Source organism: Syngnathus leptorhynchus, chromosome 8 (genome assembly GCF_054491065.1).
Source record: "Syngnathus leptorhynchus isolate UIUO chromosome 8, UIUO_Slep, whole genome shotgun sequence".
NCBI lineage: Eukaryota > Metazoa > Chordata > Actinopteri > Syngnathiformes > Syngnathidae > Syngnathus > Syngnathus leptorhynchus.
The window spans coordinates 12845590-12864209 of NC_141202.1; the positions used below are offsets into that span (position 1 = coordinate 12845590).

The 18620-nt window shown below is 44.4% G+C and overlaps 3 protein-coding genes across 4 annotated transcripts; 1 reads left to right on the plus strand and 2 right to left on the minus strand.

The window, feature by feature from the left end:
- Positions 1 to 1664: 1664 nt before the first annotated feature.
- Positions 1665 to 4775, plus strand: cxcr3.1 (chemokine (C-X-C motif) receptor 3, tandem duplicate 1). The gene is made up of 3 exons (XM_085918710.1): positions 1665 to 1892; positions 2941 to 3345; positions 3529 to 4775. Exons 1-3 carry the CDS (start codon positions 1872 to 1874, stop codon positions 4231 to 4233), a joined length of 1131 nt encoding a protein of 376 aa, XP_085774836.1. The 5' UTR covers positions 1665 to 1871; the 3' UTR covers positions 4234 to 4775.
- Positions 4776 to 5005: 230 nt separating this feature from the next.
- cxcr3.3 (chemokine (C-X-C motif) receptor 3, tandem duplicate 3) lies at positions 5006 to 9361 on the minus strand. 2 transcript variants are annotated; one of them, XM_085918304.1, is made up of 3 exons: positions 9002 to 9361; positions 7726 to 8080; positions 5006 to 7153 (listed from the first exon to the last, which is right to left on the minus strand). In XM_085918304.1, exons 2-3 carry the CDS (start codon positions 8068 to 8070, stop codon positions 6434 to 6436), a joined length of 1065 nt encoding a protein of 354 aa, XP_085774430.1. In that variant the 5' UTR covers positions 8071 to 8080; positions 9002 to 9361; the 3' UTR covers positions 5006 to 6433. The 2 variants fall into 2 exon arrangements, with proteins under 2 accessions (XP_085774430.1, XP_085774429.1); XM_085918303.1 differs by having other exon boundaries at positions 7726 to 8083.
- A 2073-nt stretch (positions 9362 to 11434) lies between these two features.
- On the minus strand, positions 11435 to 13754 carry cxcr3.2 (chemokine (C-X-C motif) receptor 3, tandem duplicate 2). The gene is made up of 2 exons (XM_085918586.1): positions 13674 to 13754; positions 11435 to 13447 (listed from the first exon to the last, which is right to left on the minus strand). Exons 1-2 carry the CDS (start codon positions 13707 to 13709, stop codon positions 12350 to 12352), a joined length of 1134 nt encoding a protein of 377 aa, XP_085774712.1. The 5' UTR covers positions 13710 to 13754; the 3' UTR covers positions 11435 to 12349.
- Positions 13755 to 18620: the final 4866 nt, after the last annotated feature.

Consider the following 18620-nt stretch of genomic DNA (forward strand, 5'->3'; position numbering starts at 1 on the left):
GGTTGCAGTGCAGTCATGCGTCAGCAAGATGAAGAGCAGCGGACTGAGCATGCAGGCTTGGGGGGCCCACGTGTTCAGCGTGATGGTGCCGGAGATATTGTCGCCAACACACACTACCTGAGGCCTCTGACAGAGGAAGTCCAGTAGCCAGTTGCAAAGGTAGGTACTGAGGCCCAGTTTGTCGAGTTTGCAGATGAGACGCTGTGGAACAATGGTGTTGAATGCAGAACTGAAGTCCACAAAAAAGTCTTTCCCATTCTTGCTTGATGAACCGCTTCAGTTGTTCAACATTTGGGGTCTTCCCTGTCGTATTTTACGCTTTCCGGTTTGTAAATTCATATTTAATAAATGATGCATATTGTTTTTTTTATATAAATAAAAATGAGATGCAGTACTACAAACGTGCATTGTTATAGAAGTCGTCACGTCATATCAATTTAGCGTGATAAAGTTCACATTTTAACATCAACATCTAATTAATATAATATCGGTGCGGGTTAGCAGGCAAAAAGTGTGCATCACTCAAAAAAAGTTGGATGAAAAGTTAATTTATTTCCATGATTGTGATTTATCCAGCAAGAGTTTATGGTCGCATGCAACTGTGCAATTGCTTATCAACAGCAAGCAGTGTTTGCTCGTCATGAGTCAAAATTGTGACATATGACCAAGTGTGAAGCAAAGATTTTCTAGGAAACACTTCTTATCTGGAGTTAGGACAGGAGAATATTCCAGTCATTTTAGTCATGGTAATTTTACTCATCTTTACTCTGCATGCGGGCCTGCTACCAAAGTAACAATGGAAAGAGCATACGGCAGTTAATGCAGTGAATGTTGAACAGGAAATCCACAAGAGGTTTTCTCTCTTGTGGCTTCAAATCGTTTTGTGCATAAATCCTTCTTGCATTCGTGATCAATAACATTTTTCATGCTTTCTTGTCTCCTGGCATGATTCAAAATAACCAAAACCTACAATGCGATCAGCTTAACCAGTTTGTCAAAAGAGGGAAGGGTTTCTTAAAATGAAAAGACCACCTTGTTGTGTATAGCTGTTGATACAAATTACTCAAAAATTGTTCTTGCAGGGCATATCAAAGTCCACTTGAATCACATTTGGTTCTTTGACTTTGTAGTTCAAAGCCACTGTGGTGGTGGACAACAACACAAAAAGTTTCAAGTTGCTCTCTGGTTTGGTGCGGTTCAATAACAAAACAAGAAGTGGGGCCGAGAAGGTGTGAAGAAAACAGGAACAGGTCTCAAAAAGAAGACGGGGAGAAAAGAACGCTCGCTCACAGGTGTCAGGTCTATGCAAACAACAAGCAATAAAAGCCTGATTGCAGAGGACGTGATTCCATTCAATTCAGATTTATTGAGAACATGTGAGCTCCACACAGGAAAACCTCAATCAAGATCTGGACCTCACAGCTATGAGGGTGTCAATCCCAAGAAATCAGCTTTCTGAAATCTGACAAAACGGCAGCCAATAAAGTGCCCTAATTCTCCTTCAACAGACTCAAATAACTGTGAACCAAAACAACCTTCATCAAGTGTAGCCACGCATGTCTTTATAAATTGATACATTTCAGACCAAGTCTCTCGGAATGCCTAACGTAACACGGCAGTCACTATGTATGTTCAGTGCAATAGAAAGCAAATCAAGACTCGAGTATATTGAGCAGCCTTCAAGTGCCTTCAATTTGCTGCAATTTCCTTTGAATCCCCCTTTCAGCACTCGGGACTCAGCGCACCTGCTTTCGCGATGTGGTTTTTCACAGGTTTTGTTTTTTGCTCAAATAACTACTTGACTTCCTCTCTTTTAGAGACGCGCTCTTTTGCCAGCCACGTTGTGAGTCTTCGGCACAGTGTTAGCAAACATGCCACATGATTTAAGCCTGGTAAGTTTGTATTCTTATTCTTATTCTTATTATTGTGTCCCAAAACTGCAATGTACCCTAAAATATTCTTATGATATTATGATGATTATTTTGAGTCATGCATGCATTTGATTTTTACATTTTACAATATCTCATATTAATATTTTGAGAGCATCTGCTTTTGTGTCGATTTCAATTATAACTATGTTAATAACAGGTTTGTTATCAGTTTCAGTGCTTCCTAGAGGGAGAAAAAAAAAGGTCAGTTGCACTGAGTGTCAGCAAAGTCAGATCATTCACAAAAAAGGAAAATGGTAGCAATACTATAGAAGTGGTTTCATAAAGGTCATAAATGTGGGAGAGCGCACCAGTTCAAATGACCCCCCACTGGTCTGTGACAGAGTCCGAACCGCGCAACTGGGGAAACAGAACCGCGCTTGGCTGCAACTGGGGAAACAGAACGGCAATCGGCGGAAACTCGGGGACAGAACCGCAATCGGCGGAAACTCGGGGACACAACTGCAATCGGCAGAAACTCGGAGACAGAACCGCAATAGGCAGAAACTCGGGGAAACAGAACCGCAATCGGCGGAAACTCGGGGAAACAGAACCGCGCTCCACGGCAACTAAGAGCTGAAAGTCACAGCCGCACACAAGGCGGCATACGAGAAGCCAGAGCTGCACGCAGCAGCAGGTGTCAGACGCGTGTTTCAGCAGTGGGACCAGGGTCTCTGATGATTGCGGGTCCGGCATTGTTGGCACGAGGCCCGGCAATGCCGCGGGTCCGGCGACGCTGGGGTGGGGCCATATGGCGGCCGCGAGTCTCATAGCACTGAGACGATAACAAACGGTAACGATAACGGTAACAAAAAGCATACCGGATGGGTTTTGGTCTCCACCTGCTGGTGGGATTTTGAGTGAGCAGCAGAGTCAGCAGCGGGTGCTTTCAGCAGATAGAGTTGACAGACTGTCTGAGGGGTGTGACTGACCGACAGATGAAGGACAGACTTACGGCCGGTGAGATGAATGGCAAGTGAAGCACACTATCTCAACAACCATTCTATTTCAGAGTTCTCTTCTGGAAGACGGCCAATCGCTTACCTTCGAGGGGAACTCGTCGCTCTTGGACATCTTGCTGGACGAATATGAGTGGAACGGCAACGAATCGTATGACAGCGCCAATTCCTTCAACGGTGTGTGCGACCCCAACGAGGGAGGTCAGTTCAAGGCGGCCTTCAACCCGGTCCTGTACTCGCTGGCCTTCGTCGTGGGCATTCTGGGCAACGGGTTGCTTCTGGGAATTCTGACGCGGAGCAGAAAGACACGCAGCGTGACGGACACCTTCATTCTGCACTTGGCTGTGGCGGACGTCCTGCAGTTGTTCACGCTGCCCCTGTGGGCAGCACAGGACGGCCAAAGTTTGGGCTGGACCTTTGGCACGCCTCTATGCAAGATCACTGGGGCTGTTTTCACGGTAAGACAACATGTAGACAACGCCGGCAGTTGAGGGTAGCGAGCGAATGATTGACAAAAATATAGATGGCTTGGGAAATAGCTCGACGGATTAATCAACACCTGGACAGGGAAAGGCAGATCAAGACACAAAGATACAACTCCATCAGTAACAAAGCTCAAGTTGTCACCTTTGCTTCCTCAGATCAACTGCCACTGTGGGATCTTCCTTCTGGCATGCATCAGCCTGGACCGCTACCTATCCATTGTGCACGCCACCCAGATGTACTCCCGCCGCAAACCGTGGATTGTCCAGTCCAGCTGCCTGGCTGTCTGGTTCCTCTCGCTTTTGCTCTCCATGCCCGACTTGATCTTCCTGGAGGCGTTAAACGACTCAAGGCGAAACAAAAGCCAGTGCGTGCGCAACTTGACTCAGTGGACACTGGGCTCGCGCCTCCTGACCCACATCGTCGGCTTCCTGCTGCCATCGCTGGTTCTGATCTTCTGCTATGCCAGCATCCTGCGCCGGCTGCGTTGCGGCACAGGCGGCCTCCAAAAGCAGAAGGCCTTTCGGGTTATCGTTGCCACCGTGGCGCTCTTCTTCCTCTGCTGGACGCCATACAACGTTGCCGTCATGGTGCAAACGGCTTTTTTGGACAACAACACCACTAGCTGTGCATTCAGAACCTCTGTGCAGATGGCCGCGGACATCACCCCGATCATCGGCAACCTCCACTGCAGTCTCAACCCCGTCCTGTACGCCTTTGTGGGGGTCAAGTTCCGTCATCAGCTCCTGGGCCTCCTCGGACTGCTCAGCTCTAAGACGTCAACCAAATTCCAGTCGGTGGGCGGCAGAAGAAGCTCTGTTTGGTCCGAGTCTGCCGAAACCTCAGACTCCCTGGCGATCTGAAATGCTCGTCTACATCAGAACCAACCTCCCCATCATAACCTGAAAATTGTTTTTTAAGCTTTGGGCCTTGAGATTTTGGAGCAGCTCCTAACATTTTTCTTCTCATATCGCTTAGCTTTTTTGCTGACTTAAGAGTTTCACCACATTTATAGCTCAAAAGGCAGCTGTATGACACTGTGCCATTAAATGTATATGAATAAACTTTTTTTTTCCCACCCATGTGCATTCATCAGCTGATGACAATGCTAATCCTTCAATACCAGAACTGAAGCCCCCCCAAAGCACAATCTTACTCAGAGAAAAGCCGTGGTCCATCCAGTATATATGGGGAAGGGACAAAGGGGCCACAAACAGTGAAAATTTGAAAGTACCTGTTATAGTTGCCGCCCCCCAATTTTATTTTAAAATTCCCTGTAGTTGTCATAAGATAGCAGAAAAGTACTAGTTTAATATTGGACCTTTGGCCTGGGCGCTGCTCCCCGCTTGGCTTTAAAACATAACATTCAACATGATTTATCATAACAGGCATTTTTTATACTGTAACTGAGCCCAATGTAATTTGAATTTATTTAAATTAATGAGCAAAATCTAATTTAAATAAATGGAATATATTTAAATTAAATAAGTAAATTTAAATTAATCTTTTTACTTTTGTATGCTTCAGTCTGCAATTTTGTTTTTTACACAAATGTCAATATTTCTACTTAAGTACAAAGTCTGAGTACTTGAATAAAATACAAAAAAAAAGTTTCAAAGTTGTTCTGATACTGAATGCAGACTTTTAATGACTTGATGGCAGGAAAGCACACCTTTAAAAAAAAAAAAAAACTTGTGGGATTGTGACAAGAAATGAACGAGGGGAAAAGAAAAAGCATCTTTGCACTCTTGTGCAATGTGCGGTAAATGCAAGAAAGAAAAAAAAATCAGTTGATAAGAAGAAGAGTGCAGGCATGCAAACTTCACCCAACTATGCACATCTGTGATCAATCTGACAAGACTGTCGTAATGGCTTGAGCACGGCCTTTTCTTGATACTTTCTTAGAAAATTTTGAATTGAGAGGAAACAAAACAACATTTGACGAATACCGCCCACGGGAGGCTTTGTCAACACAGGAAAAGGCTCCTCCACCCTGTTTGTCATTCACGAACGTCGTCATTGCATTGACTCGACCTTAATTTACAAATCAGGTTGGGCCGGTTGGCCGTGCTAGAGCAAGACAAACCCTCCAAAACAGACAGCGAGAGCTTTTAATAGCCTCGTAGACACGAGCCATGACATCAGCCCGCCCGCTTATCTGTGTCGACCTGCTGTGTTCACTCCGCAAACTTGTTGTAACACTGAAAAAGAAAAAAAGCACAGCGGGATTTGCCCAGAAGGAAATTCCCTTGTGTTCACTAGAACACACGTGTTGCATGACGGCACTGCTGCTTTCAAGAGGAAAATCGTCTGAAGTTGTCTACTCTTCCCCATGAGATTGATGTCTAGGCCCCCTTCTCCTCTGCCGTGAGGGTTTCCCGCCACAGCTCCACCTGAGGTCACGGTAGCCTCTCCAGACCTTCTCAGTGAATGAAAAATGATAAGTAATTATTGCAAGCAGCACTTAGTTAACTTGTGTCTTCTAGATGGCAACTACGTAGTGAGCATACAGGTAAATTCTTTAAATGCACTACAACACTTTTAAACCTACAACACTGATAAGCACAGGAGCTTATCTTCCTAACATATGATAACATTTATCTAGTAAAACTACTAGAAAGCCATAAAACAGTCACTCACTGGAGTGGAGAGTCAAATTACCCGTCGCTGTGATTATAGCACAACATAATTCACAACTTTACTGGGTCACTGTTGGATGACCTCTTAAGCACATTCCAAAGATTATGACAGTCTGGACTCCTCTGGTGATCCATGTCTCAGTATTTATGAATGTAAAACATAAATAAATAAATGATGTCCTCCAGGACATAAAAAGTCAGCACACCTTGTTTGCTTTTGAAGCACATGACACTAACTTTACGCGTGTTAGCGACCTATGTTGCAAGCCATAAAAAAATAAAAATAAATTGTTCACATTGAAAACTTGTAGCTTGGGACCCTCAAGAGTCAAGGTACAGCTGTAGTCAAGTTGGGTTTTTCATAGGCCTCTGCCTAGAAAGTCTTAAAATGTCTGATTTGAATCGAGTTACATGACTTGATCTGCTACGCGGAAATTTTCGCCTGCACTTGCTGCTCCACGCTGGTGATCCGGTTGAGCTGCTCAGTCTCGGGACTCTGCTCGAGCGGGGCGTCGTTACCTACGCCCAGCTCCCACACCGAACCCTTGGGTTCTGCTCGTTTGCAACTCAGCGTCGCCAGTGTCCACTTCCTGAACTCGCCGCTCAGGCCAAGGTAGAGCAGCGGCCGAAGGCAGGCGTGGACGCAGCCTAGCGCCGCCGTGACTGTCAGCGCGACTTTTCGGGAGCCGTCCGGGGTCTTCTCACCGGCGAATGTGTCGACGATGAGCGCAATGTTGTACGGAATCCAGCAGAGCGAGAAGACCCCGACCAGGATGAGGATCACCACCCTCTTGCGGAATGTTTCGGCGGGGCGTCGGAGCCAGAGCGATGCGCACGAGAAGCCGATGACAACGGCCGCCGCCGTGCTAAGCACGTGGTGGGAAAGGCGAGACGACAGCTGCATGTTCGCCAGATAGAGGCTGAGGACGCACTGGGTCCTCTCCTCCTTCCAAGGATGCCGTTCCAACACCATGAAGAGCCACTCGGGGACAGTGAGGAGTAGGGAGACCAGCCACACCGACACGCAGCTTAGGTGAACCAACATGGGCTTCTTGTGGGAGTACAGCTGCTTGGCGTGGACCAGCCACAGGTAGCGGTCCACACAGATGATGGCCAGGAGAAAGATTCCGCAGAAGAAGTTGAGCTAGGGAGAGGAATACTAGGTCAGTTCATTCATTCACTTCCTTAGCTCAAACAGCTCGATTGTACTTCCATTTGTTTCAATGGGAAACATGACCTTGGTTCGTGAATATTTTGCTTTGAGAACAAGTTCATGGAAAAAAAATATTCTTAATCCAAAATCCCACAGTCATGGTCTAATCTCAGCAAGAGAAATAGTGAATGAATCAATATTTGTTGGGCATGTTGTTGAAAGCCCTCGGGAGGGGGGGGTCATATTCTGTCACCTTGAAAACACTTTCACTTTCCTTTTACCTTTTTTGTGCCCTTTCTCCAAAATGCCTGCACAACTTTCGCTTTCACTTAGAGCGCGTCACTTCTTCCTAAAGCTGCTGCCCCCGCGACCCGACCCCAGATAGGCGGAAGAAGATGGATAGATGGACTTTTTACTCATCTTATTTGGAGTACTACTTTTTACTTTTCCTTGACTACTTATATTTTTAAGTTACTGTCAATTATTGGCTACTCTAGCCACTTCTGGTGCTATTTTTCTTTTCCTTAAGTACACGAGTTGAAGGTTTTGAAACTTGTCCAAACCTTAAAAATAACGGCGCTGATCTTGCAAAGGGCGAGCCCGACGCACCATCCACAAGCGTGCGTGGCTTGCGCTGCCCACAGAGGCAGCGTAAACAGCAGCAGGATGTCGGCCACGCTCAGGTGAAGGATGAAGGTGTCCGACGTCTTCCATGCTCGCTTCAGTGCCAGTGCCGCCAGCAGCAGCCCGTTCCCCAGCAGGCCCACGATCAGCACCGCCGAGTAGACCAGGGGGATCCACGTCGTCCTACCCCCCCGGGACTCTTGATCGTCTTCTTGGTACACGTAGTCGTCGTCGTAGTCGTAGGTGACGTTGAGGCGGAACAATCCATCCAGGTTGACGTCCATCTTGGTCCTGCTGCTGCGGAGACAACAGTGCCGTCTTCAGAAGGTGCTTAAAGTGATTGACTGTTCACTTCCAAAGTCTTTTTAAAGAACTCAAGTCAAGGTCTCACATGGCAGGGTGTCACCCTATGATGCAAGTGTAGTGTGGGTTCAAATCAGAAGTTCCCCGGTCACATGCAATCCAACACAGAAAAAGATGAGCTTCAGGAAACCCCCACCCCCCCAACGTGAACTTACAGCAACTGAGAGCTCTTCTGCTTTTTAATTCACATGAGGTAGATGCAAACGTCATTGGCGAGATCATAAGGAAAACCGTGATAGTGACACGGAGCAGTGAGATGACAGTAGAGATATTTGAGTAAGTGTTGCTTTGTGACATAACAGTAACCCTTCCCCCCCACCTGCTTCCATAGTTTCAATGACATTATCAATAAGACAAGTTTAGTGAAAATGTTGACGTCACTGGTGCATGACACTTGACACACACACGTCGCCTTATTTGTCATATTTTTAGACATGTATAAACTGTACTCACTCCTAACACTATGGACAACGTCTTTGTCATGACAACAGACTTATAATGGAGCGCTTTGTGTTTTGTCCCCTTCAGGCAAGGACATCCTAACTTTTCAATAAGACAAATTTCCAATTTGAAAAAAAAAAACATGCTCAAAAGAAGAATTTTTGATGGCACACAACTGATGATGATTTGACATTGCTGCAATGTTAATGTACAGCTTGTATAACGCAATAAATTTACCGTCCCCTCAAAACTACACAACCCATACCAAAACGCTTATCCTTTAAACTGCCAGCAACAAAAGTGAGTACACCAACAGGTGAAATCGGACCTAATAGTCATTTTTTCGCTCTCCGATATTCACACCAAAATCCTGAAAGCTGTAAGGAAAAAAAGAATGACAATGGTGCTCACCTTTAACCAAGGATGACAGCTGCAAGATTCTACTTCTTGGTGGTCCAAAAGAAAAGCAGGAAAAAGCCCCCAACCAATGCACACACTCACCGCAACGGTTTTTGGGTGGTAGTGCAAGTGATGTGCCGAACGTCAAATCCGAAAGCAAAACGAAACCCGAAAGAGCCCCATTCTTCCAAAGGGGGTGACAGTTGAGAAACCCAAAACGCGCGGCGGAGACTGAAGGAACCAAAAGCAATACACGGGGAACGAAAATTACACTGACACAGCGTTTCGGTCAAACGCAACAGGACTTAATGACTAATTAAATCGGTTGTCTGGATTTGTGCGAGTCAACAACTGTCACCTCAGAGCCCGCAACAAAACTCACCACCGCAAGCAACGCGAGGTATGCGTGAACGTCAAAATAAAATCATATTGCCGTTCAAAATAGAAAGAAGTTGCCTGATAACAAAATTACGACTTTTTTGTTCTATTTGAAATAATTTACGTGTTATACCTCTGAAAAACAAAATATTGCATCTCTACAATAAGGAATATGCATTGCTTAAGTTTTATTTTATAGACTACTAAGGCGCGTTTCGAAACTTCCGGACATGGGAGGTTCGGCCTTTGACGCTTGTGAACAAAGAGGGAATACAAAGTGGGCGCAATGACAGACACTGGCTATAGAGGACGCGCTTTAGTCGTGTTCAACAATGTAAATTTTATTCTATCCATCTATTCATTTTCTGTACTCCTTATCCCCACGGGGGTCACGATCGTGCTGGATCATCGGGCAGGAGGCGGGGGACACCCGGAACCAGTTACCAGCCAATCGTAGGGCACACAGAGACGAACAACCATCCGCACTCACACCTAGGGGCAATTTAGAGAGCTCAATCGGACTATCAAGCATGTTTTTGGGATGTGGGAGGAAACCGGAGTGCCCGGAGGAAACCCACGCGGGCTCGGGGAGAACATGCAAACTTTACACAGGGAGGGCTTTAGGTGGAGGGAACCCCTCTGAACTGTGAGGCTGACATGCTACAACAGTACTCCCCTATGCAGCCCTCTTCACCTTCACACTTGTTATTCTACACCAGGGGTGTCAAACTCATTTATTTCGCTGGCCGCATTGTAGTCATAGCTTCTTTCGGAGGGCCATTATGACTGTCCCAAAGAAGCTATGACTGTCAACCCAAATTAATGTATGAGCACCTCATATTATATACAGTAAAAGCTACAAAATAAGCACCCACTCATCTGAAAGATATAAGAATTATTTTTTGGGGCTATTTTGCCCATAGAATACACTTGTAAGAAAGCTAAACAAAAGCACCGTATTTTTTGGACTATAAGTCACGTTTTTTTCCCATAGTTTGGGTGGGGGGGAGGCGACTTATACTCAGGAGCAACTTATATATGAAAATATTCACAAATTTTCAAAATTCAAAAATACGCAATGTAGTGAAACCGCGATAAACGAACCGCGATATAGCAAGGGATCTGAAAATCTGAACTATAACTGCGGCGCATATGTGGCGGTGTTTTACATAAAGGACAAGGAATTCGATCACGGGATTTAATGACTTGGAGTGACACATATGGTTTGATAAAATTGTTGTTTATAATTATATGGGCCTGTGGAATATTTTGAAGTGCAACCGCCGTCAGCGACGCGCATCCGGCATTGTTGACATAAAGGATGATAGATGGATTTAATGATTTGGAGTGACACAGATGGTTTGATAATATTATTGCTTATATAATGGTTATTTGATATATAATTTAAATTTCGTTATATGGGCCTGTGGAATAATTTTAAGTGCAACCGCCTTCAGCTGCGTGCACCCGGCATTGTTGACATAAAGGACGATGGATGGATTTAATGATTTGGAGTGACACAGATGGTTTGATAAAGGTGTTATTTATGTTATAGTTATTTGGATAACTGTCAATGTTATGTCAGGCCCGTTCTCAGCTCTTCATTTGTGTTATGTATTTTATGTGCCCTCTTTGCATGCATTGCAGCCTGGTGATCCTGAAAGGGGGATCCTTCCATCTGTGGTCCCTTCTCAAGGTTTCTCATTTTTTCCCTCGTAGGGTTTTTTTGAGTTTTTCCTTGCCCTTTTGGGAGCTCAAGATCAAGGGATGCTTTGAGAATAATTGTCAATTGTTTGTCTATGTGAAGACCTTTGAGACTGCTTGTGATTTAGGGCTATACAAATAAACTTGACTTGACTTATGTCACGTTAGCATACCTATCGTTTAGCCTCTTGTTGCTCGTTCATGTCTGTTCTTGGTGTTGGATTTTGTCGAATAAATTTCCCCCAAAATGCGACTTGTACTCCGGAGCGACTTATATATGTTTTTTTTTTCACTTTATTGTGCATTTTATGGCTAATGCGATGTATATTCTGGAGCGACTTTTAGTCCGAAAAATACGGTACATCAGGTTTTGATTATTTTATTCTCCAAAAGTGTGTCGTACAATCATAGCTCATAACCAATGCTAAGTGCTGTGCGCCACCTTAAACAACATAAGTGAGTCACAATTATTTCCTCTTTTTTGTAACACAGATCACACACACAGGGATATGTTTGTAGCTGAAAAAAAGAGATCTAGTCAGCAGAAATATTTCAAATTTTCATCAGTTTCTCATGAAATATTTTGTTTTTATGATAAAGTCACGATGATGTTCAAGAGTGGCTAAACAAGTGTTACGCACAGCTCAGTTGTATTCAACATATTTGCTTGTAATGGTTGAGAACAATTTGCTTTAAAGAAATTCAACTTTTCACAAGATACTATTTCATAAGATAATCATATAAAAACAATATCCAACAACAAAATACTACATTTTCGAAAGCAACAACATGCAAGCATGAGGTGGCACCATCACGACACAGAACATTTTCCAGTCTTTATTATACTCAGCCAAAATTATTGTTTCAATGTTTCACTTTCTTAATCAGGGCCATCTCCAAATGTTTAGGTACAAAAATACATGGGGGGGGGTGCTGTATCATATCAAAATAGCAAATAAAGACGACCTACCATGCAATTGAATATATACGACATATTCAATTGCGCGGTACGTCGTCTTTATTTGCTATTTTGATTACTGTGAGCTTGTATTTCCAGAACTTGGTTGGTCCTTCCTATCAATCATAAGACCTGACAAATCACACATCTGTTTTGCTCAAACCGCTGTACACTCCTTGCATCTAGCAAATTTCTCTTTTCATGTGCACTAAGTGGACCAGGTTTTCAAAAATTGCATCTGTCTTAAGAGTTACTCAGCTTGTGCGCAATAAAAAAAGTGGCACTATTCTTCAGACTCATCATGAACTTTTTTATCCCTCTCATCTTCCCAGCACGACAGAGTAGTGAGTGTTTTCACTCTCGGCAGAGCTGTGGGAACCGGTGGTCTTGCGCTTCCGCTCCCCCCATTCCTCCACGCCCAGCCAGCCTCTCTTGCTCAGCAGCCCCTTGCACATGCGCGCCATCTCCCTGCGGAACTTAACACCCACAAAGCCGTAGAGCAGCGGGTTGAGGGCGCAGTGGGACAGCCCCACGCTCTCGGTGATCACCGTGCCCATGTCCACAATGCGGCCAAAGCGGCAGCCCCCCGCCATCACGCCCAGCCTCTGCAGGCCATCAGCCAGCTGGAAGCCGTTGTACGGCGCCCAGCAGAGCACGAAGACGGACACTAGCGAGACGATGAGGCGTAGGGACTTGCGCTTTTGCCGGCGGGTGGCGTTGCACAACGAGCGGAAGATCCGGACGTAGCAGTACAGCATGATTAGGAGCGGGATCCCAAAGCCCAGGCTCACGCTGAGCAGCTGCAGGCTGGCCTGCCACTCCGCTGCGTTGGCGGGGAACCACACCTGGCACAGGAGTGGCGCGCGGACCTCGCCCACTTTCACCTCGCCCACCTGCTTGAAGGTGATGTCCACCCCGCCCAGGACCAGGCAGACCGCCCAGATGATGGCGCAGGCAACCTGCGCCTGGCAGGTGCTGCGTTTCCAGCCAGAGCTGACGGCGTGGACGATGGCTAGGTAGCGGTCGAAACTGATGCAGGCCAGGAAAAGGATGCCGCTGTAGCGGTTGAGCGAGAAGAGAGCACCCGAAATCTTGCAGAGCGCCTTGCCAAACACCCACTGGTGGGCCCACTGGGTGGCGAAGAGTGGCAGCGTGAAGGCCAGCAGCAGGTCGGAAATGGCCAGGTGAAGGAGGAAGGTGTCGGTCAGGGAAAAGGAGCAGCCGCCGCCACGGGAGCTGCGGTAGCGCCGGATCACGCACAGCACCAGCACGTTGCCCACCACGGCCAGGAGGAAGACCAGGATGAAGACAATGGGAAGATATCGCTGCGCAAACACGTAGATGTCCTCGTTAGGGCAGGGGGTCGCGTACGTCATGCTGGTTTCCGGCGTCAATGTGTAGTTATCGTAGTCGAATATCTGCAGACACACAACCACATCCATTAATCGTCAGAATTTTTCTCCCCCCTTCCTGTCCTCACCCCAAAAGCAGAAAATTGTAACGTCTGCTGGAAGTGAGTTAGTGAGCTTCACATTTTTTGTACCCCACATGTCCCCCAGAAAGGTTTGCTCCCAAGAGCTCTCTTTCTTTAAAAAAAAAAAAAAGGCAGTCACTCAATACACGATGAACTTTTCAAACACTCACCCAGTAGTCCTCGGTGGTCACTTCGTAATCATCCATGTCTGCAGCAGATGCCGAGGGCAGCACGTTGATCTGCACACTGCAAAGTGGATCAAGCAAAGCGTTTTTTGCAGCCAAAACTGGATGGATGAGAAAAAAAAAGAAGAAGTCACAATTTTGGGAACCGAATCCTCACACGCTTTAGGACAGATGCAAACTTAGCTTGAGTGTCTTATTTTTGCCTTGGAGGAAATTGTGACACGCTTGGGCAAAAAAAAAAAAAAAAGTTCTGCAGACATGTAAAATAAAAAATGTTTTCAAGCAGGCAGACAGACAGTGTGTGACTGATGTGGATGCCGTGGAAAAATCTTCTGCAACAGCATCATCCCTATTTTTTTTCTTCAGTATTCACTAAGTATCATCAGAAAGCCTAAAAAAAAGAATCCTATGAAATGAAACAATTGTCAATGCACACAAACAGGAAGACGAGGTTGAAGACCTGTGAAGACGACATGATGTAAACACAATACATAAAATAGAAATGCACAAGAAAGCAAAGAAGGGAGTGAACAGTTGACCGCCGTCACTTGCCAACCAACACCAAAATGATGATGTTCCGTTTAATCTTTGTACAAAGTATACAAAATACTACATTAGAATCACACTTTTATGTGACATCCTTAGCTTTTATGTAACCCTAAACATAGTATATGTATATATTTGACTGATATTTCACCTTTACATTTAAAACGAATTAAAATATTTCTAAACTTGTACAATACAACGGCACCTTGAGATACTAGCGGTCCAATTGACGAGTTTCAAAGGTGACTTAAGTCAGTCCACCATAAGCAGCACTTTGGCAGATGGATTGCATGAGGAAGTGCAAAAATTGACAATGACAAAGAAGCAGCAAGCTATCAACATAAGTAAACCAACGAGATTCACGCAAATAGCCTCTGCTAGCTGAATGGAATGGGAAACAATGGGAAACGCCATAAAGGCACGCGGACTAGCTCTTAGCTTCTATGCGGTGCTTACCCTTTAAAGAACGTATATCTGGACACTAATCATGCTGAACCGTGTAGACAGACTACATAAGAATACTGACAGGCATTTATTCTTTATCCTCCACAAAGAATGCAAATATAATTGCCGCACAGAGAAGCCAAGAGAGGAGTGGAGAGAGGAATTTCTCCCTCCATTGCAACTCCTAAATGGGCATATTTTTGTGAAACCTACTCATGATTGACTTCTGCAACATCTGGATTGTTGTATTTCAAATCCATTGTGGTGACGTCACCATTCAAAAGTCCAATTACTGACCGTGACCTATCAAAACAACTTCAATTGCATTTTCTCAGCTTAAAAAAAAAGAAAAACCGTCATTACATTTCCTGACCACTTTATGTTCGCAAACATCTCATCGTCTTAAAGTGTGCGGAACTGAATAGTCTTGTGGTTATGTTTGTCCGGACTCAGGGTCTTCTGCTAAACTTTGTGCTCACGCAATAGTGCAGATGTTGCTTTTACTTCTGCTCTGGTTTGGAACCCGGCGAAGCTTGATAGCACATTACACTTTAACAATGATACTCTTGTAAGTAACTAAGTAGTCATTAGCTATATAGTGTCCCTTTTAATACACAGTAAGATATAGTGTCTTCATGCTCTTTTGTTGTTTGCTTCCAGCGCTTCTTGTCGGCCCTGCCCCTGTCAACCAATCAACTCCCACCAGCCACTCCTGCTCTTGTATTTAGGGCCTGCTTTGTCAATTTCAGAGGCAGTGGTGGCTGTGTCTTTTTTTGTTTTTGTGTAGTATGGCCCTCATTATTCGTTCGATCCCACACTCCACCGGTGTGGAGAAGCACGGGAGACAGCCACGTTGTCTTTTTTCTAGTTAAACCCAATCACGGCAAAACATTTTCACTTCCTCTGTTGCCGTGCAGGGGTTTCAGAGTGAAATTGACACGGTTCCTTTTTTAAATTTCTACATTTATGCAGTAAAAAGCTCAAAAAGGTTGCAGCAAATTACAAGTCAGCAGGGCTCGGCTTCAGCTCAGGTGCGACCCAGTTGAGGACAAGTGCATGAATGGATGATTTGTTCATTCGGATGGCGAGAATAAAACGTACTGCACAAATACAAACACATTCACCATTAACAATTAGTTCTCGTGTCATTCTCCTGAGATGCTATGTACACGCCACATCTGCTCCATTTTCATTCCTCTTCGCTCTTCAATTACTGCCAGCTGATATAAAAAAAATCAAAAATGTATCACGTTGGCTGCACCCTTTTGAATGGTGGGCTACGCTCTCAATTCAAACACTCCAGGCAGGTCACCTATAAGAGCCTCCCCGAAAGTGTGCAGGCGCAATGGCCAACGTTTCCCTTCTCCACTCACGGCAGCCAAGACTTTCCAGCCCAGTGTGATCAGCTCCTAGCCTTAAGTGAGCATACACAAAGTCAAAGCCATCTCCGACTGGAGCTCTAACACGCTGGACTACTGCGATGACTGCGGCATCTGTACGCGTTGAGAGCGCCCAGTGGCATCCGCCGGCCGCTATTGGGCTCTTACAGTGTGTTTGGCTCACGCTTCGTATTCTCGGATGAAATCAATTACGTTATCTCAATCGGTGTTTTCCAATCAGCAAGCCAAATATTAATCGTGATGAAAATGTCAGGACACACCACCAAACAAAACTGCATGAAATGGCAGGGGTTCTTTGGAGCGCCCCGTTGTCAACCTTGAAAAAGGCTGAATTGCCAATAGAAGGGGCCCAATTTCTGTTTCAATTCGACTTTATAGTCAGCAGAAAACTTGAACTTGATGATTTTTTTGTGCATTATTCTAAATTCACTGGAATGTTAGCAAATTTGTCAAGAAAAAGAAGTATCCATCCATCCATCCATCCATCCATCCATCCATCCATCCATCCATCCATCCATCCATCTTCTTCCGCTTATCCGGGGTCGGGTCGCGGGGGCAGCAGCTTTAGGAGGGACTCCCAGACTTCCTTCTTCCCAGCCACTTCATCCATCCAAGGCATTCCCAGGACATAGTCTCTCCAGCGCGTCCTGGGTCGTCCCCGGGGTATCCTGCCGGTGGGACATGCCCGGAACACCTCCCCAGGGAGGCGTCAGGGAGGCGTCCAGGAGGCATCCTGATGATAGATAAAATGTTTCTAATGCTGTTTCATGTGTTTCTTCTTTCAGATTCTTTTTTCATATTTGCAACTCAAATGTGTTAGACACTGTCGGCAGACGTTAATTTGTTTAGATTGAGCTGTCAATAAATCATTGTATGAGGTAATTTCTTTTTTGTTTGATTCCATGGTGTATTTTATTGAATATCAGTAATTACAGTGCAAATCCAAATTATTGTCATATTTTTTAAACAGGTTGTGTCACATTGGACAATGATGGTTACTTTAAAGTTACTGATATCTTGTCTTTTCACATTACTAAGATCAGATTCTGCGGGTAAAATTGCAATAATAAGGTGACTTGCCTTGGACTTGACTTGACCTTTTTAAGGAATTGATTTGACATAATCTGTGACTTGACTTGACTTGCCCAAGAAAAAAATGACTTGGGACTTACTTGAGACTTTAAGGTTAAGACTCGAGACTTACTTGAGACTTGGACACAAACTGATGAATAACTAGTTTTGAAATCAAAGACGAGTTAAAACTGTTCAAATAGTTTAAAAAATAAATGGTAATAAAAAAAATTGCTAAAAATTGAAGACAATTTGTAATTGTAGTAATGACATAAAGTCGATGCAAAATTTGACTTTACGGGCCACATAAAACAATGTAGGGGGCCGTTTCTGGCTCCCGGGCCTTGATATTGACACTAATGCTCTAGAGTTTATTTGCTGTTTGATGTGATTTTGCCCCGTTAGATAACCATATTTCATAAATCTGACCTGCAGGCACTGAAGTGATGGAAACTATTATTCATAATAACAGTGTCATATTTAATGAGAATCACTGATAGCAGTTTTTTGGTGAAATATTTTTTTAATGCTGTTAATAAATGCATTTGTTTTCAAAAAGCTTTTTATTGAATATCCATGCTTTACTACCTACTAAAAGTAAAAAACGTTTATGCAATGACCTTGACATGTCACTTCTATTACTTCACGCAAACACTACATCCATCTGTTCCCGGTTCGGCCCCCCGGTCAAAATTTAGAACCCAATTCGGCCCGCAAGTCAAAACGTTTGCCCACCCCTGCTCTAGACCCTACAGACTTCTTTTTGGCCCTCTGGGTCACTAAAAGACCAGTGTTGTGCAAACGAAGATTTCGGGATGGAATCTAAGGTACAACTAGGTCGACGAGATAGGAAGGCGCTTAGCCATGCAATGTTTTATAGAGAACATTGAAGCCACATATTAGGTGGACCGGGAGCCAATGCAATTTGGCTAGTATCAAGCTAATATGATCAAACCTTCTAGTCCTTGTGAGCGGTCTCGCTGCAGCCTTTTGTACCAATTGTAGACTTTTAATTCTAGACTTAGGAAGACCAAAGAACAATATGTGACAGTACTCAAGACGCGACGTAACAAACGCATGTATAATAATTTCCGCATCATAGGTTGGAAGAATCGGTAGAATCTTAGCAATATTACGGAGTTGAAAAACTCAGTTTCAGTAATGTTCTTTATGTGTTTTTGAAAGCTGTAGCATTTTAATAGTAGACTTAGGAAGACAAGCGAACAATACATAACAGTAAATCAAAGTCAAAGTCTGCTTTATTGTCAATTTCTTCACGTCAAGACATACAAAGAGATCGAAATTGCATTTCCTACTATGCCACGATGACAAGACATATGGTCCACGGACAAACAAAACATTCACGTAAACAATACAAAAAAGTAAAAACACGAAGGCACACACAATGAATAAATAAGAGCAATGAATAATAAATAAATAAATAAATAAATAAATACATACATACATACAT